The 16,554-nt window shown below is 36.4% G+C and overlaps 1 protein-coding gene across 15 annotated transcripts in view; it reads right to left on the reverse strand.

The window, feature by feature from the left end:
• The window catches only part of LOC127067432 (tyrosine-protein phosphatase Lar), a 479,322-nt gene that overhangs the window by 124,333 nt on the left and 338,435 nt on the right, over nt 1-16,554 (reverse strand). For all 15 annotated transcript variants that reach the window (XM_051002292.1, XM_051002293.1, XM_051002297.1 and 12 more), the window contains one exon: nt 14,371-14,529. In XM_051002292.1, the coding sequence (XP_050858249.1) occupies nt 14,371-14,529 (159 nt within the window). The remainder of the gene's footprint in view (nt 1-14,370; nt 14,530-16,554) is intronic.

Below are 16,554 nucleotides of genomic sequence, written 5' to 3' on the forward strand. Positions count from 1 at the left end.
TCTCTCTCTCTCTTTTTCTCTCTTTCTTTGTATCTCTGTCTCCGTCCGTCTTTCTTTCTTCCTCTTCTTCTTCTTATTATTATTCTTCTTTTTCTTCCATGGTAAAGCTGAAGAAAGAGAAGAAGGAAAAGGAGTAGGAGGAACAAACTTGCTTCGAAGCTTTTGTCGAGGGAATTTCATATTTATTTCCGTCCCCTTGTTGCCGACGGTGAGCCGGAGTCACGCGGAAATAAAAGCGAGAAAACGAGCTGTGATCGCAGAAAAGGAAGAATTCTCTCTCTCTCTCTCTCTCTCTCCTTCTCATCGAGCAAGAAATAGAAAAAAAGAAAGAAGAAGAAGAAGAAGAAAGATAAGCAAAGGATAAAAACAGATAAGATAAGTACATAGATAGATAGATAGATAGAAAATATGTAAATAGATAGAAACAAAGATAAAGATAGACAGAAGGAGATGGATTATTTTTGTTTGAACATTCTCTTCGTATTTTTTTATGAGAAACAGAATGAGAGAGAATTACATAGAAAAAGATACAACTACTCCGTCAATCTTTCTGCGGGAAGATTAGAACTACCTCTTGAGAGAGAGAAAGAGACAGACAGACAGACAGACAGACAGACAGACAGACAGAGAGAGAGAGAGAGAGAGAGAGAGAGAGAGAGAGAGAGAGAGAGAGAGAGTACGCGTCTTTACGGGCGGAAATAAAGGAGACGAATTGCCTTCCTGCGAGGGAAGCTTCTGTCCGGTCGATTTCCTCTGATTCGGCGCGACTGTGACTTGCCTTGCCTTGCCTTGCCTTGCCTTGCCTTATCATGGAGAAGAAACGAGATTTATATCGACTTCATTATTCTCAAGACTCCACTACGACAGCCTTTTTCCCTTCGATCTTCATGAATTTTATAAATACCAAGCTATTCGCTAGAATTTTACACTCGAAGAGGAAGAGAGAGTTCATTCTTTGCGATCTATATGCGTTGATCTAATAAGGGTGTGTATATATATATTTTTTTTCTTTTTTAGAAATCTTTTTTTTAGAATTTTTCTTTCAGAAATTCTGAAAAAATATTTTTCTACTTTCTTTTTTTTTCTTTTATGTCATACTTACTAATCGGACACTAAGGGGTATTTCATCGAATTAGAATTAATGGGAGTGGGAGAGAGAGAAAGTTCATTATTTTTCATTGATCTCTAATATATATATATGTATATATGTATATTTCTTTTTTATTTAACTTTTTGTTTCGAGATATTCTGAGCCAACATTTTTTTTTTCTTCTTTTTTTTCTTTCTACCTAAATTTCACCAATCGGTTTTTATAAATGGTATCAGAATATCGGTAGATTATTTCGAACGGCTACGAAAGGGATTAGAATAAATAAATAAAAAAAATAAAATAAAATAAAATAAAATAAAAAAAGATTGAATAAACGATACTAAAGGACATTCGATCGAATTGAAGAGAATCTTAGAGGAACTATAGTGAGAAAGAGTGAGAAAAAGAGAGAAAGAGAGAGAAAGAAATAATACAAAATTCACATTACTTCCAAATGATTAATGCTAGTACGGTAGCAATATCGAGAGAAGAAAATTGATATCGCTTTGCTGAATTGTTTTATATTCGGCCGAGTACCTTCCTGGCTTGGCTAGGTCTTAAGGTAGAGAACGTACGTTCGGTAACGCGAAAATAAACGAAGGTTGGTTGAAAGAACAAAAAGGAGCTGGCTGAGAGGATGGCGATGAAAAAGAAAAAGAAGAAGAAGAAGAAGAAGAAGAAGAAGAAGAAGAAGAAGAAGAAGGAGAATAGAGAGAAAGAGAAAGAGAAAGCGAACGAACGAACGAACGAACAAGAGAGAGAGAGAGAGGAGAAAAGCGGTCATTAGAATTCCCAGAGGATGGGGGAGGGGGTGGAAGGCTCTTATACGACCTACGAACTCGAGGCACTTTAATCTTCGACTCTCGACAACTTAACCTTGCGTTAAAGGGCTCCTGCACTACTTGTTCGTTCGTTCGTTCGTTCGTTCGTTCGTTCGTTCGCTGGCTCGAAAGAAAGAGAGAGAGAGAGAGAGAGAGAGAGAGAGAGAGAGAGAGAGAAGGATAACAACGTGGACCATCTAATTTCTTAAGAGTCAAATCTTAGGTACTTCGTCATCGAGACTTTCCTCTCTCTCACACTTTCTCACACACTCTCTCTATCTCTCTCATTCACTCCTCTTCTTTTTGTACCTTTTCTTTTTTCTCGTCTTTAATCAAAGAATACACGGTCCTTCGTTATTGGCCGAAAGACGTTCCATGAATAATGTAATTTCATGCTGTATAGAATAACACGGTTATTAATAATATCGTTACGTTATCGTACGAAGAATAATATCTACTCATTTTCTTTTCTCTCTTCTTTCCTTATCTCTTTACTCTTTTCCATTTCTTTCTTTTTTCTTCTTCTTTTTTTTTCTTCCTTACAACGATTCACGAGATACAGTAGGAAGAAAGGAAGATATCAGTCTTAATTATTTAAGGAAGTATTCCAAACGCATCGTTCGATGAATGAAAGACAGAAAAAAAAAATATATATATATATAGAAAGAGAGAGGGAGAAAGAGAAATAGACGAAGGGGAGAGACTTCAAACAACTTCGATCCGGCGTTCGTCGTCCCTGCGACTACCACTACACTCGATAATTTATTAAAAGATGAGAAGGATGATGAGAAGACGTAATTACGAGGGAGAAAATCTCCAATTAAGACGTCCTTTGGACCGCATGGTCTTTGGAAAACAGTGCTTCAAACTCTCTCTCTCTCTCTCTCTCTCTCTCTCTTTCCTTCTTGCCTTCTCTTCTTTTTCTTCCTATCCGATCATCGAGAAAACTGGAACGAGGTCTGAGTGCTTACCGAGCTTGAAATATCAGTTAACGAGTCTATGAAGTATCTCGACTAAGAGATAATGGAATTACGAAAGACGTTTGGCTTCCGGCGAGCATTAAATGGAAGAAAATATGCGACGTCGTTTGTTGTTCGTAAATAAAAGTTATTTGATATTCGTTATCTCTCTCTCTCTCTCTTTCTCTGTCTGTCTGTCTGTCTGTCTGTCTGTCTGTCTCTCTTTCTTTTTCTTCCTCTCTCCACGACGTTTAGAGATATTTGTTCGAACGAAAATAATTCCTCCATTAAAGCTTTCATATCTTTCTTTGTATTATATGATTCGTTAATTTCAACAAAAGATTTTCAATCCTTTAATTCATATACTATATCTGTGCAAATTTCAATTTATTATATACATATACATATATATATATATATATATATATATATATATATAATTTCAATCTTGACGTGAATTCAAAAAAAGAAAAAGAAATAAAAAAAAGTGAAAGAAAAAATATAATATATCCGTACAAAAATCTCTCTTTATATATCTAATCTTTTTCTGAAATGAATCATAAAAAGAGGAACGGGAGAGATATTATTTCTCCTATAAAACAAATTTACTCGGCTGAAAGCTGAGTAAAGGCAAACAGTTGTAAGTTTCTCTCGCATCTTTAGAAAAATCGTGGGGGAAGGGGGTCCGTGACTCTCTATCACTGCGAAAAGCTTTTGTCGACGAAAAAGCAGGTCCTTTAGCTAAGGGGGAAAAAAAAAGGGAAAAGAAAAAAGCTAGGTGGAAAAACGTCGACCATTATGAATACACCTACCTACGTTGTATAAGCACGAATAGAAATTTGTAATCGAGTGACCGGCCTACCCTTCCTCCCTCTTCACCCTTGACTGGCCAGAAGGCTCGCGAAAAATTCAAGGGTTCGCCCTTATTATATGTCTCTTCTCGAAACCTCATTTTTTCTATGAAAAAAAAATGACAAGAGTCGAAAAATGTATGCGTAGCTGTGTTGTACGAATTCGAAGTATAGAAGGAAGAAAGAATGAAAGAAAAAAAAAAAGAAAAAGAAAAAAAGAAAATATAAGTAAGGGAGATGGATGAAGAGGAAAGGAAAGTAAAGTAAAGTGAAGTAAAGTAAAGTAAGGTGAAGTAAAGGAAAGGAAAGGAAAGGAAAGGAAAGGAAAGGAAAGGAAAGGAAAGTAAAGGAAAGGTATACATGGTGACGAAAATCGAAAGGATCGACGGAACTGGCTGAAATGGGGCATGAAATCATAAAAACCACTTCTATAAGTCCACGGAAAATGATTGTCTGTCTGTACAATGAAAAAGTAATAGTAGTAGTAATCGTAGTAGTAGTAGTAGTAGTAGTAATAGTAGTAGTAGTAATAGTGGTGACGAAGACAGACGAAAAAGAAAGAGGAAGGAGTAGATTCAACAAAGAATAGTATGAGAATGGTAGAATAAGGGAAGAGGAAATAAAGGGACAGGTCGGAATGGTTAGTACCTTCGATAGAGAAAAATCGCACGACTCTCTCAATAAGGGACCAAGCCACGTGCTTTTTCAAAAGGCACTAACTTTTCTCGAAACTCTTTCAAAGACTTCCGACAAAACGATTACGTTTTTCTATTTTTATCTATCTTTCTCTCTCTCTCTCTCTCTCTCTTTCTCTCTCTTTCTCTGTTTTTTGTCAAACATTTCACTTTTACGTACATATTTATATACGTTAATTATTTTTCAGTGATCATCGATCTCAAAGAAGAAATCTAAACATCTGATAAAGCGTATGTGGGTGTTAAACGTGTTCCATTATTTTAGAGATTTTTATAATCGTTTTCTATTTGATGAACATTAAAAGTTAAGAAGAAAAAAAAAAAAGAAAAAAGAAATTAAAAAATAAAAAAAAAAGAAAGAAAAGAATCCAAGAGATCTCCAAGGGTACGAGAAAAAAAAGCTACAGGTTGTTTCGGAAATAACAGTCGAATGACGAGGAAGGTTTACGATTGGAAGGTTTACTCCGAAGGTTTGCTACGGTTTCTTTTTTTATCATCCCTCTCGATCGAGAGAAACATTTCGAGTCTCATTCTCAGTTGGCACGAAAGAAAAGCCGGGTAGATTTCGCAGGTAAAACTTAAGATCGCGATTGTTGGAGGAAGACAAGGAGGATAGAATGAAGGGTTAGGTGTGAGAAGGAAGAAAGAAAGAGATGAAGAGAGAGAGAGAGAGAGAGAGAGAGAGTAAGGGGGTGTAAAGAAAGAAGGATGAGCGTAACGGTGGATGCCTTGGGGTTAGAAATTCTCTTCAAGTCCGCGAGAAAGTTAGATTGCTGAAATAGTTGCTGGCGTTCTTATCTCTCACTCACTCCCTCTCTCTCTCTCTCTCTCTCTTTCTTTCTCTTTGTCGTGATGGTCCCGGAGAGATGGAATAAAAAAAGAAAGAAAAAAGAAAAAGAAAAGAAAAGGGGAAAGTTTGAAAAGAAAGAAAAAGAGAGAGAGAGAGAGAATCGGGTGAAAATTCACAGCTAATTTATGTGCCAATTAATTGCTAATTAAGGCACCGCTTTTTCGGCCGAATTAAATTCCACGCCCGGATTATCCCTCACTCTTCCTGTCTCTCTCTCTCTCTCTCTTTCTCTCTTCCTTCCTTCCTTCCTTCCTTCCTTATCGTCGTCTATACTCGCTGTCGTACTGATTCACCCTCCTCACGTTTCAACTAAGTTGACTCTTCTCTTCTTAACTCAAACTGCTTCCCTATCTTCTATCTCTTTTTCTCTATCTCTCCTTCGATCAACTCGTACCAGACGAGAGAAGAACTTGTTCGTGTACGACGTTTCGTTCTTTTACACACACACACACATACACATACATTCTCTCTCTTTCTCTCTCTATTTCTTTAGCAGTTGGAAACTTTTGCTTTCGCTTTTTCATCCCGGATTAGCCTTTAATCGGCGAAGGGTTTCCCACCCCTCTTTCGTACAAGGATATATATATATATATATATATATATATATATATAAACCTTCACGGTCGTACTTGGACGTTTCTTTTTGAGTTTCTCCGTTGCTCAGCAAGGCTTCTTGTTAATCCTAGCTCCCCCCTTTTCGTCGCCTCCTTTTTCACTCCCACTCCCATCTCCCTTCACTCTCGCCACCTTCAAATTCCCCCATCTTCCATATATAAGTTCTTTCCTATAGCTATAGGGAATCTCAAACGAGTAACACGTTTTCTTTCTCTATTACTTCTTTCGAGCTTTCCGAACAATTTCATTTCACGTTCTTACTAGGAATTTTCGTTGTAGACATCCCCTATCGGTAATCGTTCGCAAAACTTAAAAGAGAATCCTCATTTTCCTCTTCATTTTCTTCATCATCTTTTTCTTCTTCTTTTTTTTCTTCTTTTTCTTCTTCCTCTCCTTCATTTTCTTTTTATCCGAGGAAAATAGCCAACATCGTTTTCATGAAATCCGAGAGGAGAGTGTATCGAAATGTTTTTACCCCCGTTTTGTGTCCATCGACCGGACATCGAAATTTTTTCTTCCTTTTTCCTTTTCCTTTTCCTTTTAAAGGAATCCTCGGATTCCCATAAGAGTATTTTTCCTTCTACTACGAGATACGATAAAGTAGACGAAGGGATTTTAAAGAATAGAGAGGACGAGTATCGCTTTACCAAAAGGATTCCAATGGCAAAGACACAGGCATTATTCTTAGAGCGGAGTTAATTGTATACCGAAAATATATATAAGAGAGAGAGAGAGAGAGAGAGAGAGAGGATATATTCTAGGTTTGACCGTTCTAAAACGTTACATTGTTACTTTCTCCAATTTCAAGGTCCGATACTGTTCCAACTATTCTCTTTCTCTCTCTATCTGTCAGTATGTCTCTCTAGGGTTTCACGTGAAGCCTTTAATTTTCGTCCTCGAAGTTTTCTCGAGTTTCGAAACTTAGATGAAATAGTCCTTTCTCGATCGTACATATATACGTACATACGTACACACATAGGTATATACGTACTTTGTACCTTCGTACCTACCTACTTATCAACGTATCTACGTTTTAACTGTTAGCTTTACATTCGACCAAACAGAGAAACGATGTGAAAGGTGTAGGGTAGGATGATACAGAAGGTTTCCTAGATACCCGGAGGAAAAATCGAAGGAACAAACAATGAACGTTGAAAGAAGAAAGAGAAAAACAGCTGGCGTGTGAAACAATGCACACGGAGAAAGAGAGAGAGAGAGAGAGATGTGTCCCTGACTCTCTGAAGAGAGAAAGAGAAAAAAGAAAAAAATAAAGAGACAGAAAAAGAAAGAGAGAGAGAAAGAGAGATTCTTTCGTTCTCTGTTCTTACTCGAGTGGTGTAAATATTGTCCTCTCTATGTCCTCGCAACCCTCATCCCCATGAGTTCAAACACGAGTTTACCTTTTGGTAACGGTGCTAAGCCGCGCTACTATACAACCCCTTATACATCTCTTTCATTTTTCATTCCGTGAGTACCTTCATTCCTGATTAAGTATACGCACTATATAATTTGTGAAGCGAGATGATATCTACCCATTAGATTGACTCTTTTTTTCTTTCTTTCTTTTTTGATTCGTTTTCTTTGCTTTTTTTTTATCGTTCCTTTCGTTTCGTTTTCTTTCTTTTTTTTTCTTATTTTTCTTCCCATTCTCGACCCCGTACGAACTATTAATTCGTTTTCTTTAAAATTTATTTATTTTCTTTGTAGATATATATATATATATTGGATAACATTATTATTTGTATTCGTGAGATACGCGACTTAATTAATTTGAAAATAATTTTAAAAACGAATCGAATCGAATTAAGAGAGAAAGAGAGAGAGAGAGGGGGAAAGGCAGGAGGTAGGAGGAAGTAAATGGTCTAAAAAAGACAAATATATCGAAGGAAATAATAGATGAATTATCGTGGTCATATCAGGCTGAAAATAGTTCGCCCTCGTTCGTTTAGTGAAAACAAGTAGGGAGAGAGCTTCACTTAGTCCTCGTGAAAATTTCATTTGGGCCTTCGATGAAAGTTGAAATTAAGGTGGTTGGTAGTAAGAGAAATATGGCGGAGGTGGTGGAGGTGGTGGAGGTAATGGATATATGGTCTCGGTCGAAGGATATTCGAAGAAGTTCAATTTATCTCGGGACTTTGATATATTCATGAATGCTGATCGACTGCGAACTTTGCCTTTTATCCTACACACTCATATATATATATATAAATATATGTGTGTGTGTGTATACGTATATACCTATATACATTTCACGAAAGTGATTCCGCGTGGGTAGGAGAGAAGAAACGAACTTTTCTCAGAAGATAAATCCGTCCAATGAGATTCGATTTCTTCTCTTTCTTCCTCTTTTTTTTCTCTCTCTTTCACTCTCTCTCTCTCTCTCTCTATCTCTCTCTTTTATTTTCTGTCGTTGATATAACTACGTAAAAGAAATAAGTCCTTAATAATAAGGAGAAAAATATGGAGAGTATTAAGTACGAAACGAAAAGAGAAACTTCTTTTAAATCCCTCCCTCTCTCTCTCTCTCTCTTTCGTTAAAGAGAAGCAAAAAAAGCCAAATAGTTAAAAGAGATTAGTCTCGAAAAGTAATAGTTGCGATAGGGGAGAACGCTGAATTGGCATCTCTTTTTAATACGATGAAAAAAAAAGAGGGAAAAGAAAAAGAAATAAGAAAAAATATATATATATAAAAAGAAAAGGTCCTTAGAAGAAAAGCAGCAGGAAGGAAGGAAGGAAGGAAGGAAGGAAGGAAGGAAGCTTTATCCTATGTACCTTGTTCCCTTTATCTAAAAGTTTTCTGTGGCCGAAAGAAAACTTTCTTCCTTCCGAGAAGCTCTCTATAGCTTTTTTCTTGGTCCAAGCTCAGCGAATTTTCACTTGGTGAAGAGGGCAATCGGTATTCCAAGGAGTCCTTAACCATAACGTTATCCGATCTCAAGGATGGTTAGTTATCCGAAAGCAACGAGCCGCGAATCCCGAAGATGCGATTCGCGTTTCGTTCAGAATATCGTCGAACTTTCTTCACAAGAAATTCTTGCTTCTTCTTCTTCTTCTTCGTCTTCGTCTTTCTTTCCTCCTTTTTTTTCTTTCCTTCTTTTCTTTTTTTTGCTTACTTTTCTTCCTTCTACCCTCGAAAGCCTTCGAAATTACTCGCAGTTTCTCGGATGAAAATATCATAACGAGAGATTGTATACGCATTAAACGAGAAAATTTTTCTCCTCCTTTGGACTACCTTCCTTTCTTCTCTTTCTCCTCTATTCTTTTTTTTTTTTTTTTCTCGATGGTCGTTCGACGGAATTTCGGGGGAAGAATAATTTCGCGGTTAGCAAAAAGTAAAAAATAAAGGGGAAAAGAAAAAGAAGAAGGAGATGGAGAAAAAAGAAATGGAAAGAGAAGAAAGGGAGAAAGAAAGAGAGCTCACGAAACGTAACGATCTCGGTGGTTACCATGGTTGTGCTCTCTTTATCCTGCATGACTTCTCGCGTGCACACGCGTATAGGAAGTAGAAACGGCCGAGATAAACTTGCTACGATAACAAGAGTGGAAGGTAAGAGAGAAGGAGAATAGGAAGGAGAGAACCAAAGAGAGAGAGAGAGAGAGAAGTATCGTGGTGGGATAACCGTGGCCTCTTTCGCGTACCGGCAAATGGTTTTCAGATTTTTACAGGCAAAAGCGTAACGTTGAAATGAAAAGAAATTCAAGAAAGAGAGAGAGAGAGAGAGAACAAAAAGAGAAAGAAGAAAAAGGAAAAAAAGAGAAGGAGGAAAAGAAAAAAGCTCGCTTAGAAAAGATTCCATGAAAATTCTGCACCGACGTTTCTCGTAATGGCCGCTGATTCTTATTTCTTTGCCATTTTCACGAACGACTCGTGTAACTTGCGCTTTGCGTATAAGCTCTTTTTTTCTGTTTTTTTTTTTTTTTATACTCTCGAAGAAGAAGATGTCTCTAAAGGAAAAGGGAGAGATAGAGATAGAGATAGAGAGAGAGAGAGAGAGAGGGGTTGTAGTCGAATAACAGTTTGCTGTTGACTCGGCCGATTAATTTGCGTGAAACAACTTCTGGTCTCTTTCGCGTAGACTGGTAAAATTAAAAGATTCGTCTATTAAACGTTAAACGAAGATTAGATGTATTTTATGCGTTTCTTCGCGTCTGTCGATCGATTTGAAAATTTTCACAAGGATATATATATATATATATATACAAGGCGATACGATCCTTATGAATATCGTATGCTTTTGTTCTTTCTTTTTCTTGACAACAACGACAATTTTGTTGTCCTTGTTCTCATTGTTTTTTTTTTGTTTATTTAAAAGAAAGAAAAGAGAAGAAAGGAGAAATTATTTGACAAGATTGAAAAAGAGAAAGAAACGATATATATATATATATATATATATATATATATATATATCACGTCCGACGTAGTAATTAATTAATATAATTAATGGTGTTTTATACGAGTATTAAAAAAGATAACGAAAAAGAAGAGAAGAAAAAAAGGAAGGGACAAAAATATTTCGTTTCTAGCATCGTTGCGATCCATCAACGATTATTTTATTTATCAACGATAAGAGTCTTTTCGCGTTTTTTTTTTTTCTCTCTGTTTTTTTTTTTTTTTTTTTTGACATGCTTTCGAACGAACGTAAAATCGAGCTGGACGCAACGTTGGTGCGGGAGAGAGGATTCGTTGAGAGGAGTTCGTCGGTTATCTCGAACCTCGGAGACGATAAAATCGTGAACGTTATCGTGATAAAAATACGCGGCCGCGATATTTTCTGTCGGGCGATCTCGCAGCCCGTTGACATCGAATACGTGTGGCGATTCGAGCGAAAGTCGATCGTTGATCGCGTTGCGGCAGTGCGTGCTCGTTCGATCGGCAAAAATTACTCTCTCTTTCTCTTTCTCTTCGTGAGGGCGTAAAAGCGTGGATTAAACGATATTTGATGGTAGCAATCTGAGTGTAGCGAAAACAAGAGAAAATAAAGAGAGAGAGAGAGAGAGAGAGAGAGAGAAAGAGAAAAGATCAAACGAGTAGAAAATAAAAAAAGTAGAAAGAAAGAAATAAAAAAAAATATATATATATATGCATGTAAAAATAAATTAATATAAAATTTGAAACATTTTTTCTTTTTCAATGAAACAAACGATTGCGATCAACACCAAGCATGATTAAAACAGTCCTACAGATTGTTAATTATAGTTAAACTTGTTCTATGTTCTCTCTCACTTTCTCTGTCTCTCTCTCTCTCTCTCTCTCTCTCTCTCTCTCTCTCTCTCAATTTGTTTCGGTATCTCTCGTTACACTCGTATATTACACATTCGTTGCATCATTACATGCTTCGGTTAACGATAAATCCGATTATATCGTTTATAACGACGTGGCTTTGATATGTATGGTATATGATCATGGTATATGATGATATCGATAGATTCAATAATGAGGTTACAGGGTCGTGGTTATTGTACTACCCCATGGGATAAAGTTTTATCGTAAACGGCCTTACTGGCTCATGTCGATATCGAGAAAAAAAGAAAATGAAATAAAAAAAAAAAAAAAAAAAATGAATAAAAAAAAGAAGAATAAAAAACGAAATAAAATAAAAAATATTTATCACGAAAAATTCGAAAAATTTCATTTCCATGGGTAAAGTGGCCGAATAAAATTTCAGGGAACTGTCCTATTCAATTATCCTACGGGATAATTGGATTACTATGTAAAAGAGAACGTTCAAGTAGAGAAAGAACTCGAAGATATATGATGATGATGATGATCATGACGATGATGATGATAAGAAAGATAGAGAAAAAGAGAGAGAGAGAGAGAGAGAAAGGAGATTAAAGTATTTTTTTCCATTTTTTTTTTTTTTCATTTCGGAACGATCGATAAATAGGAAAATTAATTTTCAAAGACTTTTCTTATATAACACTTTAGATCAAGATACGTGGTTATATAGCCTCGTTACAACCTTAAGGTTCAACCTTTCTATAACTTGCTTCAAAATTTCTACAACTTTCCTTTCCTTTTCTCTGTTTCTTTTTATTTTCTTTTTCTTTCTTTTATTTTCGATAACGGTAGGTACTTCGCGATGCATTTTAATCTCTCGAGGCTACGTCAAAACCCTCCGGTACGAATCGATTCGAACAACAGCGACGACAGATAGACAGGCGTCGATCGAAAATTAAAAGCGAGAGAAAAAAAAACGTAGTAGTAGAAACGAATAATAAAAATGAAAAGAGAAAGAGAGAGAGAGAGAGAGAGAGAGAGAGAGAGAGAGAGAAGAGAGAGAATCGCAGATAACGATTTCACACCTAAAACATGGGGTGGGGGGAGGGCCACGGCATATTACCGCACCTGTGGGAATGCGTTCACCTGGTCGGTATCAGCTTTATAACAAATAAATTGAAATCGCGAAAGAGAGAATCGAATGTGAGTGTTGTACGTGATTTACGAGCTGAAACCGTACTGGCCGATGGAAAAACGGCATTGACACGAGATATTCGCCGATATCGTGAGAGTGCGAAAAAGTAGGCGAAAGGATAAATAGAGAAAAAGAGAGAGAGAGAGAGAGAGAGAGAGAGAGAGAGAGAAGAAAAGTAATACCAACGAGAATAAGCTTGGCTTTGATAGAAAAAAAAAAAAAGAAAGAAAAAAAGGGAAGGGTAAACGGAAAGAGACGTGAGAGGATGGCAAGGGGTGAGAGTATGGGAAGAAGAAAAAAGTAAGAAAAAATTGAAAAATCGACTAAACGTAAAAGAGGAACGATCGACGATTGCCGCCAATTTCACGCGTTTATTTTTTTCTTTCTTTCTTTCTTTTTTTTTGCATCTCTCTCTCTCTCTCTCTCTCTCTCTCTCTCTCTCTCTCTGTTATTCATTCTTTCGATCCATTTTTTTCCCAGTTCGGCCAGCTATAGTTTTCTCTCTCTCTCTCTCTCTCTCTCTCTTTCTTTCTTTCTTTCTTTCTCTCTTTCCTCGTATCGAAAATAGAACACCGAGAAACAACGGCGCAAAAAAATATCCCTCGAAGCGAAGTTAGAATCGAATTAAAAAAGCTGCCCGAGCCAATTAAGGCATTTCGTAAAAGTTTAAGAGATTCTTTACGCGGGAGAGGCCAAGCTTTTTCTCGATGCGCGTTCAGAGAAGGAGAGAAGGAGAAAGAGAGAGAGAGAGAGAGAGAGAGAGAGAGAGAGGGAGGGAGGGAGGAAGAAAGAGATAGAGAGAGAAAGAGATGGCTTTACCTTCTTCCTCCTTCTCCATTAAGGGCCATTAAGCTGCTCGTTCTACCATATAAACAGAAAACGAGGAAAAGGAAAGGAAAGCCAGAAAAGAAAAAACACAGAGAAAGAGAGGGAAAGAGAAAAAGAGAGAGAGAGAGAGAGAGAGAGAGAGAGAGAGAGAGAATAAAGAAGAGGAAATGAAAGAGAGGGAACAAGTTAAAAGGTAGAGAGTATGATCCTCCTTTAATTACGAATATAAGAAGAACAATGCAAAAATCTTGCGACATTTTTTTTACTCCTTTTCTTTTCTTTTCTTTTTTTTTTTTAATTTTTATTTCTTTTATTTCCCCTTTCAAGTAACTACGAACAAATCCTAATAGATATTTTCTTTTTCTAGCGCTCGTTAAAAAGTCATTACGTACATTTTTTTTTTTTTTTCTTTCGGAAAGTATTAAAAATAAATCTACTCTCTCATTTCTTTAATCTCAGAAAAATCGATCTATGTACATACCTCCTACCAATGCAAATTTCTACGCTCGAGAGAAAGATCGACAGATGATGAGAGAGAGTGAGTGAGAGAGAAACAGAGAGAGAGAGAAAGAGAGTGAGAGAGAGAGAGAAAGAGAAAGGTACCATTTAAGAAGGAGACTTAAATCAGTAAATAGTTTTAAAGCTGTTATCCCCATTGAATCCAGTGGGAACTCTGAAATTTCGGTTCAAGACTTTGCGTTTCCCTTTTGCCTTTCGCCGAGCCCTTCTAAACTGGTGGCAGCTGTTCCGAAAGCCCTTTTCAAATATTAAACACCGACTTCGTTCACTTCTCCTGGCCCTTAAACTCCTTTCTCTCTCTCTCTTTCTCTACACGCTCTCAGCTCTTGATAACATTAATAGCTGTCAGATAGAGTCATCCAAAGAAAATTGTGTTAAACAAAGACGGATACGAACGGAGATAGAGATAGAGATAGAGATAGATAGAGAGAGAGAGAGAGAGGAAAAAAAATAAAAGGAGGAAGAAATTTCCTCCTCGTGAAAATTTTTCTAAATAAACTCTTAAACTGAATCTGGGTACTTAACGCGATTAATGAATTTGTTAGACGTAAAAAAGAGGGTGGATTTAACCCGTTCGCCATGATTAAAAAAAAAAAGGTGAACCTCCTCGTCCACCCACTTTGAGTCTTATTTCTCAATTTTTTCTCTCTCTTTTTTTTTCTCTCATTTTTTATTTTTTATTTTTTTTTTTTGCAAACGAAATAAATTCCACAACAATGGACTTACCTTCGTAAACGGTGAGTTGGGCCTCAGCGGAAACCGCATCGCCGACTCCGTTTTCCGCAACGCATTCGTATGTTGTACTGTCTCGTGCCGTTTTGACAGGTTCGATCCGTAGTAAAGCTCCATGCTCGTAGGTATGTACTAGGTATCGTGACTGGGATTCTGCAACAGTAGTAAAGCGATCGTGAGTCGAGAAAATAAAGTATAACGATAAGTACATAAGATATATGTATACTCGTATACGCGTGTATATCTCTGTCTGTATTTGTTAGCGTGTGATAAACGAGAAACGTCGTGTCGTTAAACATCTCCTTACGGTTTTCGCATCGGGGAAAATAAAAAAAAAATAAATAAAAAAGAAAAAAAAAGGCCGTGCAACGAGTAATGGTTATAAAAAAAATATATATATATAACAAATCAATGAAAAAAGAAAAAAAATGAATCAATAAATAAATAAATAAATAAATAAATAAATAAATAAATAAATAAATAAGAAAACGATGAAAAAATGATAAAGAAAAGAAAAAAAAAGGAAAAAGGAGTTTACCAGTCGGGCAACGAATAATGGTTATAAAAAAATATATACATATATAGAACAAATCAATGAAAAAAAAAAAAAATGAATGAATGAATGAATGAATGAATAAGAGAATGATGAAAAAATGAGATTAAAAAAAAAGAGAGAGAGAGGAAAGGAAGAATAAAAATGTAAGAAGATAAATAGATAAATAAAAAAGAAAAGTTGAGTGGGAGAGAAAACAAAGGTGTACGATGAAGAAAGAAAAAGAGAGATATATATAATGTGATAGAGAGCGAGAGAGAGAGAGAGAGAGAGAGAGAGAGAGAGAGAGACCGAGTGTCGGATGTTGAAAAATAGAACTAATGGGACGAAGAGATCGAGTTAACTGGATCGACGGCGAACGATCTACAAGATTGCACGAGAAGGTTCGAAGCAGTTACAAGCTATCATCTTCCTCCCACGAGATTAACGAGCTACCTGCCGCCGACTGCTTCGCTTGCCTGCATACGATAAGTGGATTGACAAATGCGATTTCACGTGATTATCCAACCTTCGATGATCCTCATAGGATTAGTTCGAAGGCAGTTACTCCGCAAGCAAAGCGGATAAAGATAGAGATAGAGATAGAGAGAGAGAGAGAGAGAGAGAGAGAGAAACTTGCTAGAATATTCTCCGGTCAATCTCGTTAAATTCACACTCTTTTTCTTTTCTCTTTCTTTTTCCTATTATTTTTCTATATCGTTTTGTCCGTAGATATCAAAAACGATCGATCGATACTCCTACTCGTAATCGTTCGAGTAAACGCGCACGTTCAATAAATTTCATGAAAAAGAAGTAAAATGGAAATCGCAAATTATTGATTTATGTACGATGATGTGCATAATGATTATGCAGATTACATGGTTAAGTAATTTGTTATTTTGATTATTGAAATTAGATAGGTTTGTTGGTATAAAAAAAGAAAAAACATTTGTCATGAATTTGTTGCTGTACTTCCTCTATTCCTGAAATAATAATGTTTCGTTGATCGTATTAAAAGAAAATAAAAAATGAAACAAAATAAAAAAACAAGAAAGAAGCTTCGTGAATACGTAAATGCTATAAATGTTGATACGATAAATTCAATATTATACTACCTACTTTATTCTTTTTTTCTTTCACCTTGAGAAAAAGAAATAAAAACGTCGTTATCAATCGTACGTTATCAATCGTTTAATAAAATTAACCGAAGAACGATGTATCCATCCATGCATCCATACGTACGTACATACATACATACACACATACATACATATGTAGTAAATATCTATACGTATCGGAGAGAACGAACCTACGAAAGGTAAGCGATAATGTGTTCGTTCTGGAAACTCTTGTACGTGCTTGACATCTACGTAGTATGGTGTTTAGTGTGTTCAATGTGTAACGGTACGCGCAACGAGCCAAAGTACCCTGGTAACTCGAAACGATATACAGATAAATCAATAGTCGACTGTACGTACCACGTACATGCATACGTACATTACACACATACATAGAAACATAGATAGATACATACGTACATAGTACTCTCGAGACTCCTGAAAATAATGAACCAAAACTGGAACTCGGAAGGGAACTCGTACTTTCAGAGAAGAGAAGAGAGACACAGTGAGAGAGAGAGAGATACA

The sequence above is a fragment of the Vespula vulgaris genome, chromosome 11, assembly GCF_905475345.1.
Source record: "Vespula vulgaris chromosome 11, iyVesVulg1.1, whole genome shotgun sequence".
In the NCBI taxonomy this organism is placed as follows: Eukaryota; Metazoa; Arthropoda; class Insecta; order Hymenoptera; family Vespidae; genus Vespula; species Vespula vulgaris.